Source organism: Nerophis ophidion, linkage group LG22 (assembly GCF_033978795.1).
Source record: "Nerophis ophidion isolate RoL-2023_Sa linkage group LG22, RoL_Noph_v1.0, whole genome shotgun sequence".
NCBI lineage: Eukaryota > Metazoa > Chordata > Actinopteri > Syngnathiformes > Syngnathidae > Nerophis > Nerophis ophidion.
Genome location: NC_084632.1, coordinates 33,693,467 through 33,720,297, shown reverse-complemented (window position 1 = coordinate 33,720,297; position 26,831 = coordinate 33,693,467). Strand labels below are relative to the sequence as shown.

Here is a 26,831-nt window from a genome sequence, read left to right as displayed (position 1 = left end):
ATCAGACAAAAACATTTATTTTGGAAAACAAAAACCAAAAAGCCCTCTTTTAGGGTTTAAGAGGTTAATGCTATGTTTGTGATTACTGAGGTATGTATGACTTAGGTCCAGAGAGCAAACAGTGGTGGTTTATGTTACCCATATTGGCACGATTGTCTACCTTGGAAACCAAGCTGACTAGCTGCTAAAAAAAAGTAACGGGTAGTGGATTTGATTGTGGAAACGCAATAATGGCAGGACCAGCCACAAAGAACCAAAGAGATACTGTTTACTTTTACAAACACCTACCAGCTGGTCCTAATTAGTGGCAAATATCTGTCAAATACCCCTATGTTCTCCATTCATTGCAAGGCATGTGACTGAAGTAGATTACGGGTTGAACAAACCACAAGTCATTTGTCCAATGGGAATGGGAATCTTTACAGATTTAGTTTTCATCGTGCAATTCGATAATTGTGTTTTGGGTCTGTTAAAGAACTTTTATCTATGAAAATCATTAAAAACTGTTTTTACCAGACACAAAAAAATGTGAAATTGTGGAAGTGGTAAAACAGTTTTAATAAGTGTCAGTGCAATTTCTTAATGTGTTAGTTAAAATAAAAACAATGGCCCAATTCATGTTGTGACAAAAAATGATAATAATCATAATGTATTAGATTTATACAGCCTGTCTCACGGCACTCAAAGCGCTTTACAATGAGAACTGAGAACCCATCATTCATTCACACCACATTCACACCTTAATGGCAAATGTCAAAAAAGGAGGTAATAATTATGGGTGCCCGAAAAAAATCGATTCAACATTCGACTCACGATTCCTATGTATTACTATTCTTAATCCTGACCTGAGCTGAGTCTGCCCACTAGGCCACCATTTCTAGTCCTACCTCCACCCTTTCCCTTTAGTTTTATTTTTTCTATTTGTCGCACTTTTTATTACTGTGATTTTTATTTAACAAATGTTTTACTTTTTATTCGACCCCCTTTTACGTTTTGCACTATTTTGTTCAGCTCATTCTTTGTTTATGTTCTGTTTGTTTTCTGTTTCTCAATGCTTTTTTTAACCTGTAAAGCACTTCGGTTCAATTATAAATGTTGCTGTAAACCTGCTATATAGATAAAATTGACTTGACTTGACTTGACTGAATCCATTAAAAATTTTCAAGATCAGATTTTTAAATAGACGTTTTTTGCGGATACGTCAGCAGCCGAGAGAGTTACGTAACTTGTGCCGTTTTTTGGAAAGGTTTTTTCATAATCTGGTATCTACTCAATAATGTATTGGTAGAGTCTATATGAATTAATAACCAGATAATTAGCCCAAGAATCAGAATCAACTTGAACTATATGTTGTCGAAAAAGTGACATCCTTAGTAATTAATCTCAACTAGCAGTTTTGTTTGTATCCTGTTTGGACACAAATATAAGAAACTTTCAATAATCTATTTGAAATCGTTCTCATTAACTTTCTTTAAGCGTTTAAAAAAATGGTGACTTGGTGAATGTCGTCCAATGCCCCTTAATAATCAACAATATTTTATTTGATGGGTGGATCGATTACTGTATTATTACAGTGCTCAATAGTAAATAACCTTTATATCTTTTGTTTTCGCCCTCTTTTTGTGCCCTTGAGTGCATTACCCTTTCCATCCTTCCCCTTTCCATCCTTTGTAACTGAGCTACTTTGTGGAACAATTTCGCTTGTGGATCTAAGTTTAAGTCTAAGAGCTGTATCGAATGCAAGCCTTTTGTTTGCACATGGTGCTACATTTTCTGTGGTAGCATTTATATTTTTATGGCTAATCTGATCACATACTTGATTATTGAAATGATTGATTTTAGATATAGAAAGCACCAAAAAAAGAAAGCATTGGCAAATACTAATAAAATAATAGTCCCATATGTGTGCGTAGTGATTCCATTCTTCTAAATTGAATTCAATCTTCAATCTACATGTGCCAACACACAACAGAGTGGAACTCCTGGCTTTAAATTGAGAACCTGACAGCTAATCTTGGCCACAACCTTACTATGGAACCTTATATTCTCCCTGAGGAGCATCCATACTACCCTCAGGGGTCACAGTGATGACAGACAGACGCTTCACACCTAATGAGACCGATGGAGATATAATCTGGTCGCTCATGTTTTCATTCAAAGGTAACCGATGGTGAACACAGAATAAGATATAGCACTCATAGGTTGAGCTTTTTGACTAAATGATTACAACTAATTGCTAATCACAGAACTGTTTTGTTTTTTGCACTTGGCCTTAGAAACACATTTTGCTATATTCGGTTTGAAACCACCCTTTGATGAAGTCTGGAGAAGGATCCAAAACACATGTGGTGGTGTTTTGAGAGGGAGATCAAAAAGGATTTCTGGTCTCAGTGCAGTGTTTGTGTCACTTTTGGCGGAACACACACAGTCATGCACATAGATAAACAAGTAAACTCGCTCTAAAATGCTCATTTGCGAAGCCAACCTACAAAACCCAAACCAGTGAAGTTGGCACATTGTGTAAACAGTAAATACAAACAAAATACAATGATTTGCAAATAATTTTCAAATTAACAATAATTCAATAACAATAATTATTGGCAGTCGGGACATGCGACTGTCTTAGGCGATCCCAAGTACTTGACAAATTTGATCGGTTGCAAACTTAGTGTCACAAGTGTTCGGAGAAATAGTGTTTCTTACATTATAACAGCGCTGTTTTTATCTAGTAACGAGTAATCCAATTCATTACTTTTATGTACGTTACAACGCTATTACCAACACGTTTGATGTAACGTTGCATACTACTTTTGATACGAACAAGACAGCTATAGAACGCCAGCAAGTTCACTTCAGGAAGTAGCTCTTCATTAGAGCAAGCGGCAGCCACGGCAAGCACACACGCTATTTCTACTACTGCAACTACAGTGAAATAATGACCATGCCAATCATCAACACTAATATTCATACAATCGATACCGTCGATCATAATATTTTATTAGAGCGTATCAAAACACAAATTGGTATGTCAGACTCAGCCCTGTCTTGGTTTAACTCTTATCTTACTGATAGGATGCAGTGCGTCTCCCATAACAGTGTGACCTCGGACTATGTTAAGGTAACGTGTGGAGTTCCCCAGGGTTCGGTCCTTGGCCCTGTACCCTTTAGCATATACATGCTGCCGCTGGGTGACGTCATACGCAAATACGGTATTAGCTTTCACTGTTATGCTGATGACACCCAACTCTACATGCCCCTAAAGCTGACCAACACGCCGGACTGTAGTCAGCTGGAAGCGTGTCTTAATGAAATTAAACAATGGATGTCCGCTAACTTTCTGCAACTTAACGCCAAAAAAACGGAAATGCTGATTATCGGTCCTGCTAGACACGACCTCTATTTAATAATACAACTTTAACATTTGACAACCAAATAATAAAACAAGGTGACTCGGTAAAAAATCTGGGTATTATCTTCAACCCAACTCTCTCCTTTGAGTCACACATTAAAAGCGTTACTAAAACAGCCTTCTTTCATCTCCGTAATATCGCTAAAATTCGCTCCATTTTGTCCACTAAAGACGCCGAGATCATTATCCATGCGTTTGTTACGTCTCGTCTCGATTACTTTAACGTATTATTTTCGGGTCTCCCCATGTCTAGCATTAAAAGATTACAGTTGGTACAAAATGCGGCTGCTAGACTTTTGACAAGAACAAGAAAGTTTGATCATATTACGCCTGTACTGGCTCACCTGCACTGGCTTCCTGTGCACTTAAGATGTGACTTTAAGGTTTTACTACTTACGTATAAAATACTACACGGTCTAGCTCCAGCCTATCTTGCCGATTGTATTGCACCATATGTCCCGGCAAGAAATCTGCGTTCAAAAGACTCCGGCTTATTAGTGATTCCTAGAGCCCAAAAAAAGTCTGCGGGCTATAGAGCGTTTTCCGTTCGGGCTCCAGTACTCTGGAATGCCCTCCCGGTAACAGTTTGAGATGCTACCTCAGTAGAAGCATTTAAGTCTCACGTTAAAACTCATCTGTATACTCTAGCCTTTAAATAGACCTCCTTTTTAGATCAGTTGATCTGCCGCTTCTTTCCTTTCTCCTATGTCCCCCCCTCCCTTGTGGAGGGGGTCCGGTCCGATGACCATGGATGAAGTACTGGCTGTCCAGAGTCGAGACCCAGGATGGACCGCTCGTCGGGACCCAGGATGGACCGCTCGCCTGTATCGATTGGGGACATCTCTACGCTGCTGATCCGCCTCCGCTTGAGATGGTCTCCTGTGGACGGGACTCTCGCTGCTGTCTTGGATCCGCTTTGAACTGAACTCTCGCGGCTGTGTTGGAGCCACTATGGATTGAACTTTCACAGCATCATGTTAGACCCGCTCGACATCCATTGCTTTCGGTCCCCTAGAGGGGGGGGGGGGGGGTTGCCCACATCTGAGGTCCTCTCCAAAGTTTCTCATAGTCAGCATTGTCACTGGCGTCCCACTGGATGTGAATTCTCCCTGCCCACTGGGTGTGAGTTTTCCTTGCTCTTTTGTGGGTTCTTCCGAGGATGTTGTAGTCGTGATGATTTGTGCAGTCCTTTGAGACATTTGTGATTTGGGGCTATATAAATAAACATTGATTGATTGATTGAATATCACCTTTGTGGACAAGGGAAGACAAAGCCACTCTATTAGCAATCAGTGAAAGAATTCCATGTCCTTCCTGTCCACAGACTGCCAATGCTGAGCTGAAACATCCAAAGAGCGTGCCCTCGCAGACATCAAGCTTCACTTGGCAACAGGAACCGCCTTTTAAAGGCAAACACACTCACTCCTATCTTATGAAGCAGCTCTCAATTGTTTAAGCCAGATGTATATAAAAGTCAAAAAACATACACATGTATTACTTTCCCTCGTAAATAATTACAAACCCCGTTTCCATATGAGTTGGGAAATTGTGTTAGATGTAATTATAAACGGAATACAATGATTTGCAAATCATTTTCAATCCATATTCAGTTGAATATGCTCCAAAGATAACATATTTGATGTCAAAAGTGATAACATTTTTTTTTTGTAAATAATCATTAACTTTAGAATTTGATGCCAGTAACACGTGACAATGAAGTTGGGAAAGGTGGCAATAAATACTAATACAGTTGAGGAATGCTCATCAAACACTTATTTGGAACATCCCACAGGTGTACAGGCTAATTGGGAACAAGTGGGTGCCATGATTGGGTATAAAAACAGCTACCAAAAAATGCTCAGTCTTTCACAAGAAAGGATGGGGCGAGGTACACCCCTGTGTCCACAACTGAGTGAGCAAATAGTCAAACAGTTTAAAAACATCGTTTCTCAAAGTGCAATTGCAAGAAAGTTTGGGATTTCAACATGTAATAATATCATCAAAAGTTTCAGAGAATCTGGAGAAATCACTCCCCGTTGGCGGCATGGCCGGAAACAAACATTGAATGACCGTGACGTTCGATCCCTCAGACATAATACCAACATCAATCTCTAAAGGATATCACCACATGGGCTCAGGAACACTTCAGAAGACCACTGTCACTAAATACAGTTCGTCACTACATCTGTAAGTGCAAGTTAAAGCTCTGTTATGCAAAGCGAAAACAACATTCAGAAACGCTGCCGGCTTTTCTGGGCCTGAGATCATCTAAGATGGACTGATGCAAAGTGGAAAAGTGTTCTGTGGTCTGACGAATCCACATTTCAAATAGTTTTTGGAAATATTCGACATCGAGTCATCTGGACTAAAGGGGAAGTTCAAAAGCCAGCATCTGTGATGGCATGAGGGTGCATTAGTGCCCAAGGCATGGGTAAATTACACATCTGTGAAGCCACCATTAATGCTGAAAGGTACATACATGTTTTGGAACAGCATATGCTGCATCTAAGCGCCGTCTGTTTCATGGACGCCCAGGCTTATTTCAGCAAGACAATGCCCAGCCACGCTCAGCATGTGTTACAACAGCGTGGCTTCGTAAAAAAAATAGTGCGGGTACTTTCCTGGCCCGCCTGCAGTCCAGACCTGTCTCCCATCGAAAATGTGTGGCATATGAAGCGTAAAATACGACAGCGGAGACCCCGGACTGTGTAACGACTGAAGCTCTACATAAAACAAGAATGGGAAAGATTTTCACTTTCAAAGCTTCAATAATTAGTTTCCTCAGTTCCCAAACGTTTATTGAGTGTTGTTAAAAGAAAAGGTGATGTAACACAGTGGGTTAACATGCCCTTTCCCAACTACTTTGGCACGTGTTGCAGCCATGAAATTCTAAGTTAATTATCATTTGCAAAAAAAAATTAAGTTTATCAGTTTGAAAATCAAATATCTTGTCTTTGTAGTGCATTCAACTGAATATGGGTTGAAAAGGATTAGCAAATCATTGTATTCCGTTTATATTTAACACAATTTCCCAACTCATATGGAAACGTGGTTTGTACAAAGACATGGTTGTGCAAATACATTAACGTCAAGGTACATCCTAGTGATAAATATTGTGATTGTTAATCCAACCCACCGTATTTTCATTGTTGATTTTCATAACAGAAACTAAAAGCTCTTTGTAATGCATTCAATTGAATATGGGTTGAAAAGGATTTGCAAATCATTTTATCCTGTTTATATTTACATCCAACACATTTCCCAACTCATATGGAAACGGGGTTTGTACATGTATTAAATAATAATTACGTTTTTTAGGTAACCAGTAATTGTATTTAATTACTTTTTCAAAGTAATTTTCCTAACATAGCAATTGCCATGTGGAAAGTCTGTTGGTTTAAGATGATCGTTTTGGAATTTCCGGCGTGGTCTGACTGTGTCAGGTGGGAAGAGAGGATTTTCTTAATTGGTGGGCAGCTAGCTGCTGGCCGGTGGCAGGTGGGTCATGACACGGTAAATGACCCGGCTCACAGATGGCTTTTGTCTTCTCGGGACACCTGTCGGGCTTTGGGCTAGCCTTGTCATGTGTTTGCTCCAGGACTGTGAGCATTTTTTCAACAATCGACGGTGCGCCTTATAACCCGGTGCGCTAATGTACGGAATAATTCTGCTTGTGCTTACCGACCTCCAAACAATGTTATTTGGTGCATGGTGTAATGATAAGTGTGACCAGTAGATGGTAGTCACACATAAGAGATATGTGTAGACTGCAATATGACGCCAGTAAACAACACCAAAAGTTTAAATGTTCCATTGAAAATAAAGAACATCACACACGACACTCAAAAATCTGTCAAAGTGTTTTAATATGACTTCGAAGCCGCACCGCTTGAAGGATTGTCGGCCCATTACGGTGACCGTAGTCAGAGATACAAGTATTACTTCTGTGAGTGTATAAGGACCGCAAAATGGCACCCATTAGGATACATATTATCTGGTGTTTTGTTTCACAATATTATGCAAAACTAACTTTTCTTACCTTCTGGTACCTGCTGATGTGCATTTGGGATCTGAATAAGTCCTGAAAATTTGCGCAGGTCTGCCACTTTAGTCCGTGGCGATACCAGAGTCGATAAACCTAGTCTTTTTCCACTTCTTTTTCACTACTCTTCTACGCTGTTGCCATTTCTGATATAAAGCAGCATAAAGTTCTAACTTACATCTCGCTATGGAAGCGGTAAAACTACCAGTGTAGTGGGTTGACATAATTCACCCATGGAACTTTAGTGACTAGAGAGTTCCGGTCTGACTTTTTTCACGGGACATATTTCCGGCGTTGTTGCACTAGTGAGCCACGGATGAGAAGATGCTGCTTCGTTATTGATTTAAGTAAAGTCTGAATGTCATTTAAACAGTTCAGTTTCAGTTTATTCCGAACATGCATACAATATAATGTAATGTATCACAAAATTCTAGTTGTTTCATTACATCAAGTCTGAAAAGGAGTAGGAAAAAGCAGAGCTTATTTAATCTTACCCCTTTTCATGCCATAGCAATTCTATCCAATTTCCTTGTTCTCTGTAACAGAACAGTGAACAAATAAATAAATGATATACCATAGTAAGCAAACAAATATTAGTACATAAATAATCTGTCTCAATACATTTTTTTTAAAAGGGTTCAAGGTGTTTATCATAGTTATTGTTCTGTGTACTTTGTGAACACATGTAGTTCGAACAGTCTCTTGAATTGAATCATATTGGTGCTTTGTTTGATTTATTTGGTTAATCCTTTCCATAATTTAGTTCCTCATACAGATATACTAAAGGTTTTAAGTGTTGTACGAGCATACAAATGTTTTAAATTAGATTTACCTCCAAGATTATATTCCTCCTCTTTTGTTGAGAAGAATTGGTGTACATATTTGGATAGTACAGTAGGTTATAGTTTGCTTCATACATAATTTTAGCTTTTTGCAAATGCACCAAATCGTTGATTTTCAATAATTGTGATTTCATAAATAAAAGGGGTTTGTATGTTCTCTATATTCAACATGATCTATTATTCTGATCTTTTTAGTAACACAGTTAGTGAATAAAGCGCACATTTGTAGTTGTTTCCCCATATTTCTACACAGTAACCCAGTTAGCTCCATCTTTTGACATTCCTTCGATTCCCGTCCTTGCATGCTACACCGCGACAACAAAGATGATGGGTAGAAGAAGCTGTCGAAGGTGAGCCACGTAAATAAGACCGCCCATAAAACGGCGCATCCTGAAGCGACTGTCAGAAAGCGACTTGAAGATGATTTGTAAAACAATCTTTGCAACATTTAGACCAAACAACCACCATCAGAAGTTATGTGAACCACAAGGAAGTGTTTTAAATTTAGACAAAAATCACAATATGACCCTTTTAATGCGCCTTATAATCCAGTGCGCCTTTTGAATGAAAACAGAGCTGACTAGACCCGTTCATCGGCAGTGCGCCTTATAATCCGGTGCGCCCTATGGTCCAGAAAATATGGTACAACATTTACAACTCATATAAAAATAGCAGTGTTGAGTCACATAAAATCCTGGTATGATTCAAATGAACAAAACATTACTGTAAACAGAAAAGACTTACCACTTCAGTTGGACGGAAGTATTTGGGATCCACATTTACGTGCACAACTCCTGTCTCTTGGCAACGTCCCACCTCATTCTCATTCTTTCCTTCCCACCTGGAAAAACACATTTTTAAGACAATATTATCTCCCAGCTTGTGTAAGGTTTAACCCCATCTAATTTTTTGTTGGCTAGACATAACATTTCTCGTGTTCCTCCTTCATAAATATAACACAATCGGGACATTTATTGTACACTAAGACCCACACCTGATCTGAATGCTTAAGTAAGACTGTCTATATGACGGAAAACCAAACAGATACAGAAAATCACATGTGAAATAGCATTTGTGTGTGGAGTAGATTAGGGTCCCTAGGACTTTTACTATTCCTTTTTGCAAAATACTAATAAAAGAAACAAAGCAATTATACAGTCGTGGTCAAAACTTTACATACACTTGTGAAGTTGTGAATTTTTTTGTGAATTATATTTATATAGCGCTTTTCTCTAGTGACTCAAAGCACTTTACATAGTGAAACCCAATATCTATGTTACATTTAAACCAGTGTGGGTGGCACTGGGAGCAGGTGGGTAAAGTGTCTTGCTCAAGGACACAACGGCAGTGACTAGGATGGCGGACGCGGGAATCGAACCTGCAACCCTCAAGTTGCTGGGACGGCCATTCTACCAAGCAAGCTATACCGCCCCAATGTTCACAATGTCATGGCTGTTTTGAGTTTCCAATTATTTCTAAAACTCTTACTTTTTTTTGATAGTGATTGGGGCACATACTTGTTTGTCGCAAAACACATTCAAGAAGTTTGGTTCTTTTTTGAATTTATTATGAGTCTACTGAAAATGTGACCACATCTGCTGGTTCGAAAGTATGCATACAGCAACATACAAGATCAAATTTGGTGAAGTAAAAAGTTACAATAAAATCAAATTAGCTTAATGGCATGGCCTCTTAACTTTATGTGAGTGATTATGATTGACGACACCTGTTGACTTCTCTGAGCCCATTTAAATAGGGCTCATGTGATGCAGTCATAAGACTTGGTTACAAACAATGGAAGTCAGCACGGATCTGAAAAAATGAATCGTTGACTTGGACACGTCATGGAAGTCACTTGGAGCCATTTCAAAGCAGCTTAAGGTCCCAAGAGCAACTGTGAAGACAATTGTTCGTAAGTACAAAGTGCATGGCACAGTTTTGTCACTGCCACGATCAGGAAGAAAACAAAAGCTATCACCTGCTGCTGAGAGAAAATTGGTCAGGGTGATCAAGAGTCAACCGAGAATCAACAAAAAGCAGATCTGCAATGAATTGGAAGCTGCTGGAACACAAGCGTCAGTGTCCAAAGTCAAGCGTGTTTTGCATCGCCATGGACTGAGAGGCTACCATGCAAGAAGGAAGCCCTTGCTCCAGAAGTGACACCTTAAGGCTCATTTAAAGTTTGCTGAATATCACTTGGACAAAGATAATACCTTCAGGAGGAAAGCTCTGTGGTCAGATGAAACTAAAATGTAGCTTAAAGCCACAATACCGAGTAATATTTTTGGAGGAAAAAAGGTGAGGCCTTTAATCCTAGGAACACCATTCCTACCTTCAAGCATGATGGTGGTAGTATTATGCCCTGGGCCTGTTTTGGTGCCAATGGAACTGGTGCTTTGCAGAGAGTAAATGGGACAATGAAAAAGGAGGATTACCTCCAAATTCAATGACCCCAAACACACTTCAAAAATGGAAAGGCTAAATCAGGCTAGAAATAAGGTTTTGGAATACCCTTTCCAAAGTTCTGAATTAAACCTCATTAAGAACATGTGGACAATGCAGAAGAAACAAGTCCATGTCAGAAAACCAACACATTTAGCTGAACTGCACCAATTTTGTCAAGATGTGTGGTCAAAAATTCAACCAGAAGCTTGTGGATGGCTACCAAAAGCACCTTATTGCAATGAAACTTGCCAAGGGACATGTAACCAAATATTAACATTGCTGTATGTATACTTTTGACCCAGCAGATTTGGTCACATTTTCAGTAGACCCATAATAAATTCATTTAAAAAAAAAGAAAGTTCCAATAATTTATACAACTCTTATTTTTATGTGATAGAGTGATTGGAGCACATACTTGTTGGTCACAAAAAACATTCATGAAGATTGGTTTTGGCCAAACAGCTCAATTTTTGTTTCATCTGACACAACATGGACAAAGATAAGACCTTCTGGAGGAAAGTTGTGGTCAGATGAAACAAAAATTGAGCTGTTTGGCTACAAAACCCAGCAATAGGTCTGGAGGAGAAAAGGCCTTCAATCCCTTCAATCCCAGGAACACCAAACCTACCGTCAAGCATGGTGGTGGTAGTATGATGCTATGGGCCTGTTTTGCTGCCAATTGAACTGGTGCTTAACAGAGCGTAAATGGGACAATGGAAAAGGAGAATAACCACCAAATTCTTCAGGACGACCTAAAATCTTGGGCGCAGTTGGGTGTTGCAAAAGGACAATGAACCCTAACACACACCATAAATAGTAAAGGAATGGCGAAATCAAGTTAGAATTAAGGTTTTAGAATGGCCTTCCCAAATGTTGACAATGCTGAAGAAACAAGTCCATGCCAGAAAACCAACACATTTAGCTGAAGTGCACCAATTTTGTCAAGAGGAGTGGTCAAAAGTTCAACCAGAAGCTTGTGGATGGCCACTAAAAGCGCCTTTTTGCGGTGAAACTTGCCAGGGGACATTTAAACAAATATTAACATTGCTGTATGTATACTTTTGACCCAGCAGATTCGGTCACATTTTCAGTAGACCTATAATAAATTCATAAAAAAAAAATAAAAAAACTTCATATATGTTTTTTGTAACAAACAAGTATGTGCTCCAATCACTATATCACACAAAATAAGTGTTGTAGAAATTATTGGAAACTCAAGACAGCCATGACACTATGTTCTTTACAAGTGTATGTAAACTTTTGACCACGGCTGTATGTGTACATGTTTTGACTGTGTCTGTCTAGATATCATAAATTGACATTTCAGATGAGAAAAAAGAAATAGTTGCAAGACACATGTGCATGTGTGAATGTATTCTTACACAATGCTCTTCCCCACATGTTTGAAGGCTTTTTCCACAAACTCCCTCACACTATGGACCTCCCCCGTTGCTATGACGAAATCATCTGGCTCCTGCTGTTGTAGCATCAACCACATAGCCTAAAAAAGAAAGACAGCAAGACATAAATACAATGGTTAAACCTCAAAGGAGATAATGAAGACCATCTTTCTTCTCACTGGACCAGACCTGGGCAAATTAAGGCCCAGGGGCCGCATGCAGCCCGCTCAGCAATTCAATCTGGCCTGCCAGACATTCTCAAATAATTTTTTTAGATCTTTAAGATAGAAACTGTACAGTAGCTGCCATTATGATGTGGTTATGATGAAGTATTTCAATGGTTGGAATCTGCACTTTTGCATGATATATTAGTTACTATGGTAATCTAAGGCCCCATCTACACTAAGCCGGATAAGGTTATCCAGGGTAAATCACAACTAACCTTATCCGTGTCCACACACAACAATGCCACCGTTTCAGACCCCCGCCTCCCTCCATCCGCCGGCGCAACGCGACCTTGTACGCATGCGCGAAAAACAAAACAAAACAAAAAAAAACACCTAGGCGTCCATCTGCTCTAATCTCCCCAGTAGATGACTTTACTTCACTGTGAAGTTATTTAAAAGAGCTATATTGTAAATCGTTTGCTGTGTATTTTACATTTGTTTGCTGTGTTTTGTGTGCAAGTTTTTAAATTAAAATGTATCTTCTTTGAACAATATCCAGAGTTGTGCTATTTCAATTAACTAGTTTATTATTGTTCTTCGGTCAATGGTCAACAAAGCAAAACAACAGTTGTACATTCATAGATTGAAAATAAAAAGTTGTACATTCATAGATTGAAAATAAAAAATGTCGCAGACCGAAAGGGTTTAGGCTGAAGTTAAACACTTATTGCGCCTAACCCTATAAACAATTTCAAGTACAAAATAAACTTCTGAAAGTTATAAAAAGTCCTTTGCACAACTTTTTATAAATACACATTATAAACAACATGAACGTAGTTCAATTTTATACACAGTACAGGCATGTGAAATATCCCTGTGTACATATAGACCTTTGCACTAATTATATATACAATATATACAAACAATTGTACTTCTATTATTATTTATATCTCATGTTTAATTTTTAATTAACATTAATCATAGTATAGTAATTCAAGAGTGATATATTTTTTCAAGACATTGGTCTTAAAGTGTTTTTTAAATGTGTAAATGGAACTGGAACATTTGAAGGAATCATCCAAGCTGTTCCACAGTTGAACTCCTCTAACAGAAACACATCTACTTTTTAAGCTTGTTCTTATTTTTGCTTTCTGAAAGAAAGCTGAACCTCTGAGGTCATAGGGATTCTCTCTGGGTTTAAATCTCACTTGTAAACACCCAGGCAGCATGTGGTTATGAGCTTTGAAAGCCACAATAGTAGTATTGAGGTCAACAACATGGTGCAGTTTTAATGTTTTTAATTTAATGAACAGAGCATTGGTATGGTCATGATAATTTGCATAAGTTACAATTCTAATCGCTTTCTTTTGAAGTAAAAATATAGAGTTGATGTTTGATTTGTAATTGTTTCCCCAGATTTCAACACAATAGTTAAGATATGGGAATATGAAAGAATTATATAACATGATAAGAGCCTTTTGAATCCAGTGTGCTGTGGGGCCCTATTGTAGTGAATCACACCTGAACCATCATAAATCAATCAAATCTTTAATCAACATGAGAAAGTAGACAATGCGATAAAGAACATTTTATTTCGGATACAAAACGTCTAAGACGGCAAGAGAACTTTCAAATGTCCGGGTCAGCTATGAGTCTATTTACCAACAAACTTTGTCCCTTCGTCCTGTGGATGTTTATAGTGTATGAATATAAATTTTGCTTTATGGGTATGACTGGGAAATGGTCAGGCATTGTGCATGATGCCCACATCTTCGCTAACTCCGCCATTAGCGTACAGCTTAAAGATGAAACCACCCCCTCGTGTCCCAAAAAACTGCTGGAAGATGAAGATCCGGTCCCTTTTTTTTTATTTTGGTTGACTCAGCTTATCCCCTGACACCTTATCTCACGAAATAATACCCCATCGGCAGAGTCAACCCACAACAACAATACTTAGGGTAATATCTGTCTGGATTAATTGTTGTAATTTTATCTAAATGTGGCCCCCCAAGTCACAATAATTACCCAGGACTGCACTAGAGCCTACGTAAGTATTGAATGACTGACTGACAGGAAGTGAAGCTGCGACCTCTGAACAGGACACATCCCTGTACCTCTACTGGGACATCACTACAGGATCTCATGGGACACATACTGTGGGAAGGAAGCATAGAACACTCCCACAGGCTCACTGTGTTGCTGGTACACACAAAAACACATAGTAATAGGTGCACATGCACAAAACGTGTTTAACACTAATGGCAACTTTTTAAAATAACCCAAGTAAGTGAGACAAAAAGTGAAATGTCAAGCCTTTGGTCTTTCTGATAAAAGCTAAATGTGTATTGGACCAAAAATCACTTTATATTCTTTACTGCTCACTAATATTGCCATATCTGAGTTATCTGAGTTGGATATAAAGAACATTCAAACCCTTTATTTTTTGAATAAAAAATATTGAGATTCCACGACATAGTGAATTTGCAAACTGCTAAAATTATGCACAAAGCAAACTATAGCCTGCAACCCAGGAACGTAAAACAATTCTTCACAACAAAAAAAGCGAAATGTAACATCAGAGAAAAATGTAATTTAAAACATTTGTATGCTGGTACGACACTTAAACCTTTAGTATATCAGTATGTGGAATACAATTATGGAAAAAAATAAGTAAAAAATTCAAACAGTGTACTGTAATACTCCATTACAAGAAACTGTTCAAAGTGTTTACGTTTTTCAATAATAATATTTATGGAGTATATTGTGAATATATATATATATATATATATATATATATATATATATATATATATACATATACTGGAGATTATATATATACACACATATATATGTATATATACATATATATATACAGTATATATACATACATATACAGATTTATGTATATGTATATATATATACATATATGTATATATATGTATATATATACATGCATTTATATGCATATATATACATGCATATATACATACATACATATATATGCATGCAAATATATGCATATATATGCATATATATACTTACATATATATATATATGTATATATACATACATATATACGTATAAATATTACATATATATACATATACACACACACATATATATATATATGTATATGTATATATATATATATATATATATATACATATGTATGTATACATACATATGTATATATATATATATACATACATATATACATACATACATACATATATATATATACATATATATACATACATATATACATACATACATACATATATATATATACATATATATACATACATATATATATATATATATATACATATATATATACATACATATATATACATACATATATATATACATATATATACATACATATATATACATACATATACATACATATATATACATACATATATATATATATATATATATATATATATATATATATATATATATATATATATATATATATATATATATGTCTCTTCTTCGTTCTTCTGCCTTGTCTCTGTTATGTTTTTGGACATTACTACTTGCCGTAGATTTGAAGCAATGCATGATCCGGATGTTGTGTGTCAGTGTATTAACGTGCCGGCTGGAATAAACACACGCTGAGGAAGACCTCCGTGCCTGCCTACTTTATGGGTTATAGATAAACCTATGGATCACGGAGACATATGTGCAGAAGCCCTAGATGTTATGTGAGTGGGGGGGCACGGGTGAAATTCGGGAGAAATTCGAAAGAATGGTTGCTCAAGGAGACTTTCGGGAGGAGCACTGGAATTCGGGACTGGGTAGATTGGGAGGGTTGGCAAGTATGGTTGTATGCATGTTCGACATTAACTCCAACCATATCCGAGCTAGAGTGTGAGCAGGTGGGTAAAGGGCCTTGGCCAAAGTCACACAATCAGATACTGAGATGGCAGGATCTAACTTGGAACTCTCAATATACTGGCATGGCTGCTCTACCAACAGAGTCACACCACCCCAAATGTTGATTTGTTTTACTATTTTAACATCAATTGTAGATCGATACACTCACCTAAGGACTTATCTATTCCACACACCAACCTCACTCACAATTTCAACCTTTGGTTCTTCTTACAGGTGTATTTAACATTGTCTCTCCTTAAAACTGAGTTTGCTTTATATTACATTTTCTAAACGAGCAAGTTATGCATTTTTAGCAACAAAATAATAGATTGAACACAAAGTGTAGCTAAAATGCACTCTGGGAACAAGACTCACCCAATGGAAGTCAAACTTGACACCTATAGGTGGATGTCAGTATTGTAACTTCTTGTGTTTGTAGCTGCTGGACATTTTTTTTTGTAATCCAGATGTTGCAATGATTTTGCGACCTTAAATGGAAGAACTTGGGTGCTTGCAAACTACAAGTTGCAATACTAACCTCTGCCTGTTGGAGTCATGAACCATTAGGATGTATGGACCACAACTAAAATATCAGTTGTTTTGAGAGAACTATAACACAAAATTATGGTTGAAAACTAAGTACACATACTTATTGTTTAAATTCCGTGTGACGGAACCCCCTTGACGATTATGTATTTACGCTAAGTCCCATGTCCCTACCCTACCCTTGCTAAAATGATGAAGCTGGTGTAGGATGACTAGCATTATACAGACAATGATATTTCTCGCTCATAAGTGACAGGTTATAAGCTAACTTATAAAATTTTACTCTATCCTCCAAAAGCATGAGGCTGACGGCCTTACGATGACAATGTAACCAAGCTGTAGGTTAAATTGGACTTCCTTGCTGGGTTGTTACTTGAATTTTGGGGATGGGCAAGGTCCCGGAGCTGGCTGAGTTACCGTCTGGGTCACAAAAACTACACAACTTCTTAGATATAACCCTTAAATATGACCCAACAGAATCAACCCAGAATTTGGGTATAAATAATTAGTGCTGCATTTCTTTTAACCTGATAGATATACTAATTTCCACAATGTATACACACTGTCAGCGAAACTGCTGCTATGATAAAGGACTACTTTTAATTATTTCCATATGCACTGTGACATGCGTCACAAAAAAGTCATTTTGGAAAATCTCGTTCAAACCAAATTAAGTTGGTACACTGTTACGTTGAAACAAAACCTTCAGCACAAATAGGCCTGCTAATTCTGTGGACTTTCAGATTTCACACATGGATGTCCACATATGCCCAAATGCCTTAAACCAGTGGTACTCAATTTTGTATGTCATGGCCCCCTAGGGCAGTGGTTCTCAACCTTTTTTCAGTGATGTACCCCCATCCATCCATCCATTTCTACCGCTTTTTCGCTTTGGGGTCGCGGGGGGCGCTGGTGCCTATCTCAGCTACAATTGGGCGGAAGGCAGGGAACACCATGGACAAGTCGCCACCTCATCGCAGGGCCAACACAGATAGACAGACAACATTCACACTCACATTCACACACTAGGGCCAATTTAGTGTTGCCAATCAACCTATCCCCAGGTGCATGTCTTTGGAGGTGGGAGGAAGCCGGAGTACCCGGAGGGAACCCACGCATTCACGGGGAGAACATGCAAACTCCACACAGAAAGATCCCGAGCCTGGATTTGAACCCAGGACTGCAGGACCTTCGTATTGTGAGGCAGACGCACTAACCCCTCTTCCACCGTGTAGCCCTATATTAAATTATATAATTTATTAAATTATTTCATTATTATACATTATATACACTTGTATAATCATCTAGACAATTTTCTGCTGTGTTTTACTGAAAAAGTCAGAGATCATAGCATTTTTTTTTCTTGTTAGACGCAGACAGTCCAGATGTCAAGTCAAAAATAGCTTCAGTTATATTTACAGTGTGACCTCATCTTGATATCCCACACATGCCCCAGCGACATGGTCAGAAATGATGCAGGAACAGCTGAACCTCTGGTCGGCCTGTTTTGCTGGCCGAACCTCAAAACAGTGGTTAGCCACATAGAACTGTCACATATTCAACGGTCTTTTCCCACCAAATAGTACAACAGCATTGTCTCACACATCAGCGCATTGGTCCTCCACGGAGACTGGCGATTAAATACGATTTCTAATGACTCAAAGCTTCCACAGTCACACATGAGTGGTGGTAAACTGGATTTGTAGCAGGAACCCTGAAGTTTCTGATGTGTGATCTGCACTCCGAGTCACGCTCCCACTGATGCATGTCCAAGAGAACTTGTTTAATACCGCATAATCTAGGTATGTCAATCCAATTTTTTAAAAGTAAAAGTGTTTTAGATAGCTGTCTTTAAACAACTTATTATGTGGTTGTCTTTAGTACATGTAAATACTGGTATCAAGACAAAAGAAGCACTTACAATGCATGGAAGGTTTCACCCCACCCTATGTCCAGCATCCTGAGTTTATACACAAAGTGTCACAGACACTAGGAAATAACAGGCTACCATTTTCATACGATGGCCCCCAATGACGATTTAGTAAGTTAATACCTCAGGCAAAAGAAGCCCAGAGAAAAAGAGGAGCCGGATGGGCTGTCATGGAAAGACAAGCCCCTGCACAGTATGTACACACTGACAAATTGAAGAAGTGACTGGGAGAACATACCAGTGGTTGAAAAAGGCTGAAAGGAAAGACATAGGCACTATTAATGGCAGCAAAAGAACAAGCCTAAACACAATATAAATCGAGTCCGGGTGTACCACATCAGCAAGGGCCCCAAGTGCAGGCTGGTCAAAGTCGTACCTGAGACAGTGCAGCACAATTTTTGTAACCATTTTGAAAACAAATGATAACTGTATGCATTATCCTGTCATAAAACATATTCTATATTGTGTTTAGGTAAAAGGTTGTCATAAACATTACTTAATTCATGAAAAAAATTATAAAAAAGAAAAAACAATTTGTATATGTAAATTTATTCAGTTATAAACATTCATTCACTTTCTTCTTTCCTTCAAGGATCTAATATTTACCGCTGCCCGGTATTTGTTTCTATATTTTCGTTTAGTAAGTTGTAGGTCTATTTATTTCAGTGTAAAAGTGTAAAAAGTTTTTTGCTTCGGTCATGAAATCATGATAATCGAGTGCCAGGGCAAACATGCACATGCAAATAGAATTGATTTTTCTCACCTATATGTAGATCATCATCAGTCAGTTAAAAACCGCCACTTCTACACTTTCATGGCAAATAATGCTAACAAATTTAGAATCTTGCAAGTTAGTTTAAATGTCATTTGATCCAGTGGCACTCAATGCCTCGAGCATTTAATATCTGCTTTTTTGATGACCATAAACTGCGCTCCCCTTTAAGAATGGCAATATGTGGGGTGTGGGACAAGTTAGGAGAGGGAGCGCTAGCATGTTCAGGAGTGTTAATAGCATGGTAGATGTTCGGTTGGCTTTGTGGAAAACATAAATAAAGAGTTGTAACAAATCGACGGCCTTGTCATTCCAAACAAAAGAGTAAAACTGTAGGATCCCACTAGGTAGGTAGGTGTTAGCCCCGACAATATATCGGCCCTGGAGGGAACGTTTCCTCTGCGCTCCTCGACCACGGTCTGGGAGCCGACAAGCAGGAAAGGTGTAACATGATGTTTCTTGGTGCCTGGTGAGGCTGGAACTTTGAAAATCAGTCGTAAAGGTGTTCTTTTTATTAGCCCGTTTACATTGCGTGCAAAACAACTTTCCATCTTCATAGTGAAGTGAAGCATGTTTAGCTATTCCTTGTCCTGCAAAGACGATACTTGTAAGAAACTGAATGTCACCATGGAGGTGAGGATAAGTGATTTAGAAAACACTGCCGATTGCGGATGCATGTTAGCCACCAGCTAGCCATGTTTCAAAACATTTCTTGCTGAGCGACGTTTCAGTGTTATAGCTTCACCTTTATATCTTATGTTATAGCTGGATGTGAATTCTCCCTGCCCACTGGGTGTGAGTTTTCCTTGCCCTTTTGTGGGTTCTTCCGAGGATGTCATAGTCGTAATGGTTTGTACAGTCCTTTGAGACATTTGTGATTTAGGGCTATATAAATAAACATTCATTGATTGATGATTGACCTTTATCGTTAGTTTTTAAGCCAAAATGTCCATTGTCCCTTTCTGTCAACACACTGTGTCTGCTTGTAAGTACTCTGTGTGTGTGCGTTGCCGAACATGCTACTCTGATCATAAAACCAGCAACGTCACGACGTAATGATGGCGCGCCGTCATACCCGTATATAGTATTGTTTTGAATTCATTAGCACCGCGGTACTTTATTAGCACCGGTATACCATGCTACCCTAATAAATATGTCAGGGCTACCAAGTGTCACGGTTTGAGTGTCACAGTCACGCAAGTTAACCCCTTCTAACAAGTTAACCACACTTGACATTTCTCACGCAATTATCCTACAAGTTACGGAACGTAAATGAAGTATTGTTGACAATTTTTGAATGCAATTTGTAAGTGATTTAGTGGTAGAATGGATTGTTACCATTAGTTGCATTGCTAGTCACCAAGAACGAATGCGACAAACCAGACAAAAACAAAAACTTGTGTCTCCTTGTCCTGTAAGGATTAAGAACAATAGGCAAAATACGGAAAAAAAAAAAAATAGTTCCCATTTTAGGTTTTCATACAGCATTGAAGCTGTCCACTTTTTCAATGTAATGTTGCTCTCTTTTTCTTGTCAATTTGGTCCTCTATCTCCTTCACTTTTACGCCCCGTCTCAAGCCCTTGATGTTCCTGCATGGTATACAGTAGGTGGGTTGCAATCACATGACCTAAAGGCACATCCGGGCACTCCTGGGTTTCAGGGGATGGTCTAGAACCCCATTAGGCTACTGTTTATTTACCTGCATCAGTGCAGATTTTGGCGTCCTTTGAAAGGTTTAGAGGCAAATATATAAGCGATCACGAAAAAAATATTTAAAATGGGATGGAGTGGATTCAAACAATCTTTAGGATTTTTTTTTTTTTTTTTTAATGATTTAAATAATTTCCATCCATCCATCCATCATCTTCCGCTTATCCGAGGTCGGGTCGCGGGGGCAGCAGCCTAAGCAGGGAAGCCCAGACTTCCCTATCTCCAGCCACTTCGTCTAGCTCTTCCTGGGGGATCCCGAGGCGTTCCCAGGCCAGCCGGGAGACATAGTCTTCCCAACGTGTCCTGGGTCTTCCCCGTGGCCTCCTACCAGCTGGACATGCCCTAAAAACATCCCTAGGGAGGCGTTCGGGTGGCATCCTGACCAGATGCCCGAACCACCTCATCTGGCTCCTCTCGATGTGGAGGAGCAGCGGCTTTACTTTGAGTTCCTCCCGGATGGCAGAGCTTCTCACCCTATCTCTAAGGGAGAGCCCCGCCACACGGCGGAGGAAACTCATTTCGGCCGCTTGTACCCGTGATCTTATCCTTTCGGTCATGACCCAAAGCTCATGACCATAGGTGAGGATGGGAACGTAGATCGACCGGTAAATTGAGAGCTTTGCCTTCCGGCTCAGCTCCTTCTTCACCACAACGGATCAATAGTCCGCATTACTGAAGACGCCGCACCGATCCGCCTGTCGATCTCACGATCCACTCTTCCCCCACTCGTGAACAAGACTCCTAGGTACTTGAACTCCTCCACTTGGGGCAGGGTCTCCTCCCCAACCCGGAGATGGCACTCCACCCTTTTCCGGGCGAGAACCATGGACTCGGACTTGGAGGTGCTGATTCTCATTCCGGTCGCTTCAACCTCGGCTGCGATGAAGCCATCAGGACCACATCATCTGCAAAAAGCAGAGACCTAATCCCGTGGCCACCAAACCGGATCCCCTCAACGCCTTGGCTGCGCCTAGAAATTCTGTCCATAAAAGTTATGAACAGAATCGGTGACAAAGGACAGCCTTGGCGGAGTCCAACCCTCACTGGAAACGTGTCCGACTTACTGCCAGCAATGCGGACCAAGCTCTGACACTGATCGTACAAGGAGCGGACTGCCACAATAAGACAGTCCAGTACCCCATACTCTCTGAGCACTCCCCACAGGACTTCCCGAGGGACACGGTCAAATGCCTTCTCCAAGTCCACAAAGCACATGTAGACTGGTTGGGCAAACTCCCATGCACCCTCAAGAACCCTGCCGAGAGTGTAGAGCTGGTCCACAGTTCCACGACCAGGACGAAAACCACACTGTTCCTCCTGAATCCGAGGTTCGACTATCCGGACTATCCTAAATAATTTATCATCAACAAAACCTTACTGCTCGCCAAAAATTTACTTCATTTGACACTCATGGTATTTACAGAAGAAAATAATTGTAGGCACATCCTGTTTTTACATATGGAGGGGTCCACAAATTAAACATTGATCCATGAAAGACAAAGTTGGATTTATTTGTGCATCGCTAAATAACGTATTTGATTGACATAATGAATGCCGTGCTGCAGTGATCGAGACGCTAACGGGAACAAGGATACGTTTGTATAATACTATTAAGAATATTTTCTTGATGGTAACAAATATCACCAAATACGCTACAATGTGGCATGTTGAATAAAGCACTTAAGGTGTTCCGGCACAAGAACAACAACTGAGCTTTTAGTTTCTGTTATGAAAATCAACAATGTAAATACGGTGGGTTGGATTACCAATCACTAGGATGTAGTGATTGTTACTAGGATGTACCTTGACATTGATGTATTTGCACAACCATGTCTTTCCATATGAGTTGGGAAATTGTGTTAAATATAAACGGAATACAATGATTTGCTAATCCTTTTCAACCCATATTCAGTTGAATGCACTACAAAGACAAGATATTTGATGCTCCAACTCATACACTTTATTTACTTTTTGCAAATAATAATTAACTTAGAATTTCATGGCTGCAACACATGCCAAAGTAGTTGGGAAAGGGCATGTTCACCACTGTGTTACATCACGTTTTCTTTTAACAACACTCAATAAACGTTTGGGAACTGAGGAAACCAAAGTGGAATTCTTTCCCATTCTTGTTTTATGTAGAGCTTCCGTCGTTCAACAGTCCGGGGTCTCCGCTGTCGTATTTTACGCTTCATAATGCGGCACACATTTTCGATGGGAGACAGATCTGGAATGCAGGCGGGCCAGGAAAGTACTCACACTCTTGTTTTATGAAGCCACGCTGTTGTAACACTTGTCTTGCGGAAATAAGCAGGGGCGTTCATGATAACTTTGCTTGGATGACAACATATGTTGCTCCAAAATCTGTATGGACCATTCAGCATTAATGGTGCCTTCACAGATGTGTAAGTTACCCATACCTTGGGCACTAATGCACCCCCATACCATCACAGATGCTGGCTTTAGAACTTTGCGCCTATAACAATCCGAATGGTTATTTTCCTCTTTGTTCTGGAGGACACCACGTCCTCTGTTTCCAAATATAATTTCCACTTTGCATCAGTCCATCTTATGTGTGCTCTAGCCCAGCCAAGCCGGCAGCGTTCCAGGATATTTTTGATAAATGGGTTTGGCTTTGCATAGTAGAGTTTTAACTTGCACTTACAGATGTAGCGACCAACTGTAAGAGGGTGGAGTTTAACCAGGAAGAGTGTTTGATTAGCATTCTAAGCTTTATCATTATTTATTGCCACCTTTCCCAACTTCTTTGTCACGTGTTGCCGGCATCAAATTCTAAAGTTAATGATTATTTACAAAAAAAAAATGTTGATCAGTTTGAACATCAAATATATTGTCTTTGTAGCATATTCAACTGAATATGGGTTGACATTTTTTTTTGCAAACCATTGTATTTGTCACGCCTATGGATCATGTTTTGGTCATGTTCGGTTTTGTTTTTTGTGCACTTGTTTACTATTTTGCACTTCTTGGTTTGTTTTCGTTACCATGGCAACTCATTTGTTTCAGCTGTCATGTCACGCACCTGTTCCATCACTGATTATGTCACTGCTATTTAAGCCATTCTGTTTCGGTTCTTCGGGCTGGCAACTTTACCTACCTTACCCAGGAAGAGGGTGGACTTTAACCAGGAAGAGTGTTTGATGAGTATTCCTAAGCTTTATCAGTATTTATTGCCACCTTTCCCAATTTCTTTGTCACGTGTTGCTGGCATCAAATTCTAAAGTTAACGATTTACAAAAAAAAATAATAATAAAGTTTTATCAGTTTGAACATGAAATATGTTGTCTTTGTAGCATATTCAACTGAATATGGGTTGAAAATGATTTGCAAATCATTGTATTTGTCACACCTATGGATCATGTTTTGTTTTGGTCATGTTCGGTTTTGTTTTTTGGACACTTGTTTCCTGTTTCGCACTTCCTGGTTTGTTTTCGTTACCATGCCAACTCATTTGTTTCAGCTGTCATGTCACGCACCTGTTCCATCACTGATTATGTCACTGCTATTTAAGCCATTCCGTTTTGGTTCTTCAGGCTGGCAACTTTACCTACCTTACCCAGGAAGAGGGTGGACTTTAACCAGGAAGAGTGTTTGATGAGAATTCCTAAGCTTTATCAGTATTTATTGCCACCTTTCCAAATTTCTTTGTCACGTGTTGCTGGCATCAAATTCTAAAGTTAACGATTTAAAAAAAATAAATGAATAAAGTTTTATCAGTTTGAACATCAAATATGTTGTCTTTGTAGCATATTCAACTGAATATGGGTTGAAGATGATTTGCAAATCATTGTATTTGTCACACCTATGGATCATGTTTTGTTTTGGTCATGTTCGGTTTTGTTTTTTGGACACTTGTTTCCTGTTTCGCACTTCCTGGTTTGTTTTCGTTACCATGCCAACTCATTTGTTTCAGCTGTCATGTCACGCACCTGTTCCATCACTGATTATGTCACTGCTATTTAAGCCATTCCGTTTTGGTTCTTCAGGCTGGCAACTTTACCTACCTTACCCAGGAAGAGGGTGGAGTTTAACCAGGAAGAGTGTTTGATGAGTATTCCTAAGCTTTATCAGTATTTATTGCCACCTTTCCCAATTTCTTTGTCACGTGTTGCTGGCATCAAATTCTAAAGTTAACGATTTAAAAAAATAAATAAATAAAGTTTTATCAGTTTGAACATGAAATATGTTGTCTTTCTAGCATATTCAACTGAATATGGGTTGAAAATGATTTGCAAATCATTGTATTTGTCACACCTATGGATCATGTTTTGTTTTGGTCATGGTCGGTTTTGTTTTTTGGACACTTGTTTCCTGTTTTGCACTTCCTGGTTTGTTTTCGTTACCATGCCAACTCATTTGTTTCAGCTGTCATGTCACGCACCTGTTCCATCACTGATTATGTCACTGCTATTTAAGCCATTCCGCTTTGGTTCTTCGGGCTGGCAACTTTACCTACCTTACCCAGGAAGAGGGTGGACTTTAACCAGGAAGAGTGTTTGATGAGTATTCCTAAGCTTTATCAGTATTTATTGCCACCTTTCCCAATTTCTTTGTCACGTGTTGCTAACATCAAATTCTAAAGTTAACGATTTACAAAAAAAAAAAAATAATAAAGTTTTATCAGTTTTAACATCAAATATGTTGTCTTTGTAGCATATTCAACTGAATATGGGTTGAAAATGATTTGCAAATCATTGTATTTGTCACACCTATGGATCATGTTTTGTTTTGGTCATGTTCGGTTTTGTTTTTTGGACACTTGTTTCCTGTTTCGCACTTCCTGGTTTGTTTTCGTTACCATGCCAACTCATTTGTTTCAGCTGTCATGTCACGCACCTGTTCCATCACTGATTATGTCACTGCTATTTAAGCCATTCCGTTTTGGTTCTTCGGGCTGGCAACTTTACCTACCTACATGCCTCCATATTCCTATCTGCTTCATGCCATGTTATGCTGTTCGTTTTGTCCACGCCACGTAAGTTTTGTTGTTCATGCCACAGCGCAAGTGTTTTTGTTCATGTTTATAGTTTGCAGCCTTTGTGCTAGTCATTTGTTTTTTGTAGCCAAGTATTTGTTCTCCGCCATTGTGCGCGCCCTTGGTTTGCCTTTTTGTAGTTTTGTTAGAATATAAATGAAAAAATGTACCTTTATTCACGCCTGGATCTTGCCAATCATCTTTTGCGTTGGAAAAACAAAATATCCCATAGTCCAAGTTGTGACAGTATTCCGTTTATATTTACATCTAACACAATTTCCCAACACATATGGAAACGGGGTTTGTAGTTATATATATACAATGTGAATTCCATCCTTTTCTTGGGCACCACCATCACCCAGGACCTCAAGTGGGAGCCGACCATCAGTTCCCTCATCAAGAAGGCCCAACACAGGATGTACTTGCTGCGGCAGCTGAGGAAACTTAAGGTACCAACCGAGATGCTGCTGCAGTTTTACTCAGCCATCATCGAGTCCCACCTCACCTCCTCCATAACCGTGTGATTCCCCGGCGCCACAGTCCAAGATAAGCATCGACTGCAGCGCATCGTACGTGCTGCTGAGAAGGTGATTGGCTGCAAGTTCCCATCCCTCCAGGACCTGTTCTCCTTCAGGACCAGGAGGCGTGTGGGTCAGATCACAGCTGACTCTTCTCACTCTGGACACAAA

General features: G+C 39.1%; 1 protein-coding gene across 1 annotated transcript in view; it reads right to left on the bottom strand.

Moving 5' to 3' along the window:
* gmds (GDP-mannose 4,6-dehydratase) overlaps positions 1-26,831 on the bottom strand; it is a 180,878-nt gene that overhangs the window by 73,817 nt on the left and 80,230 nt on the right. Inside the window, exons 8-9 of the mRNA XM_061883749.1 lie at positions 12,121-12,239; positions 9,038-9,134 (exon numbers count right to left, since the gene is read on the bottom strand). Coding sequence (XP_061739733.1) covers positions 9,038-9,134; positions 12,121-12,239 — 216 coding nt within the window. The remainder of the gene's footprint in view (positions 1-9,037; positions 9,135-12,120; positions 12,240-26,831) is intronic.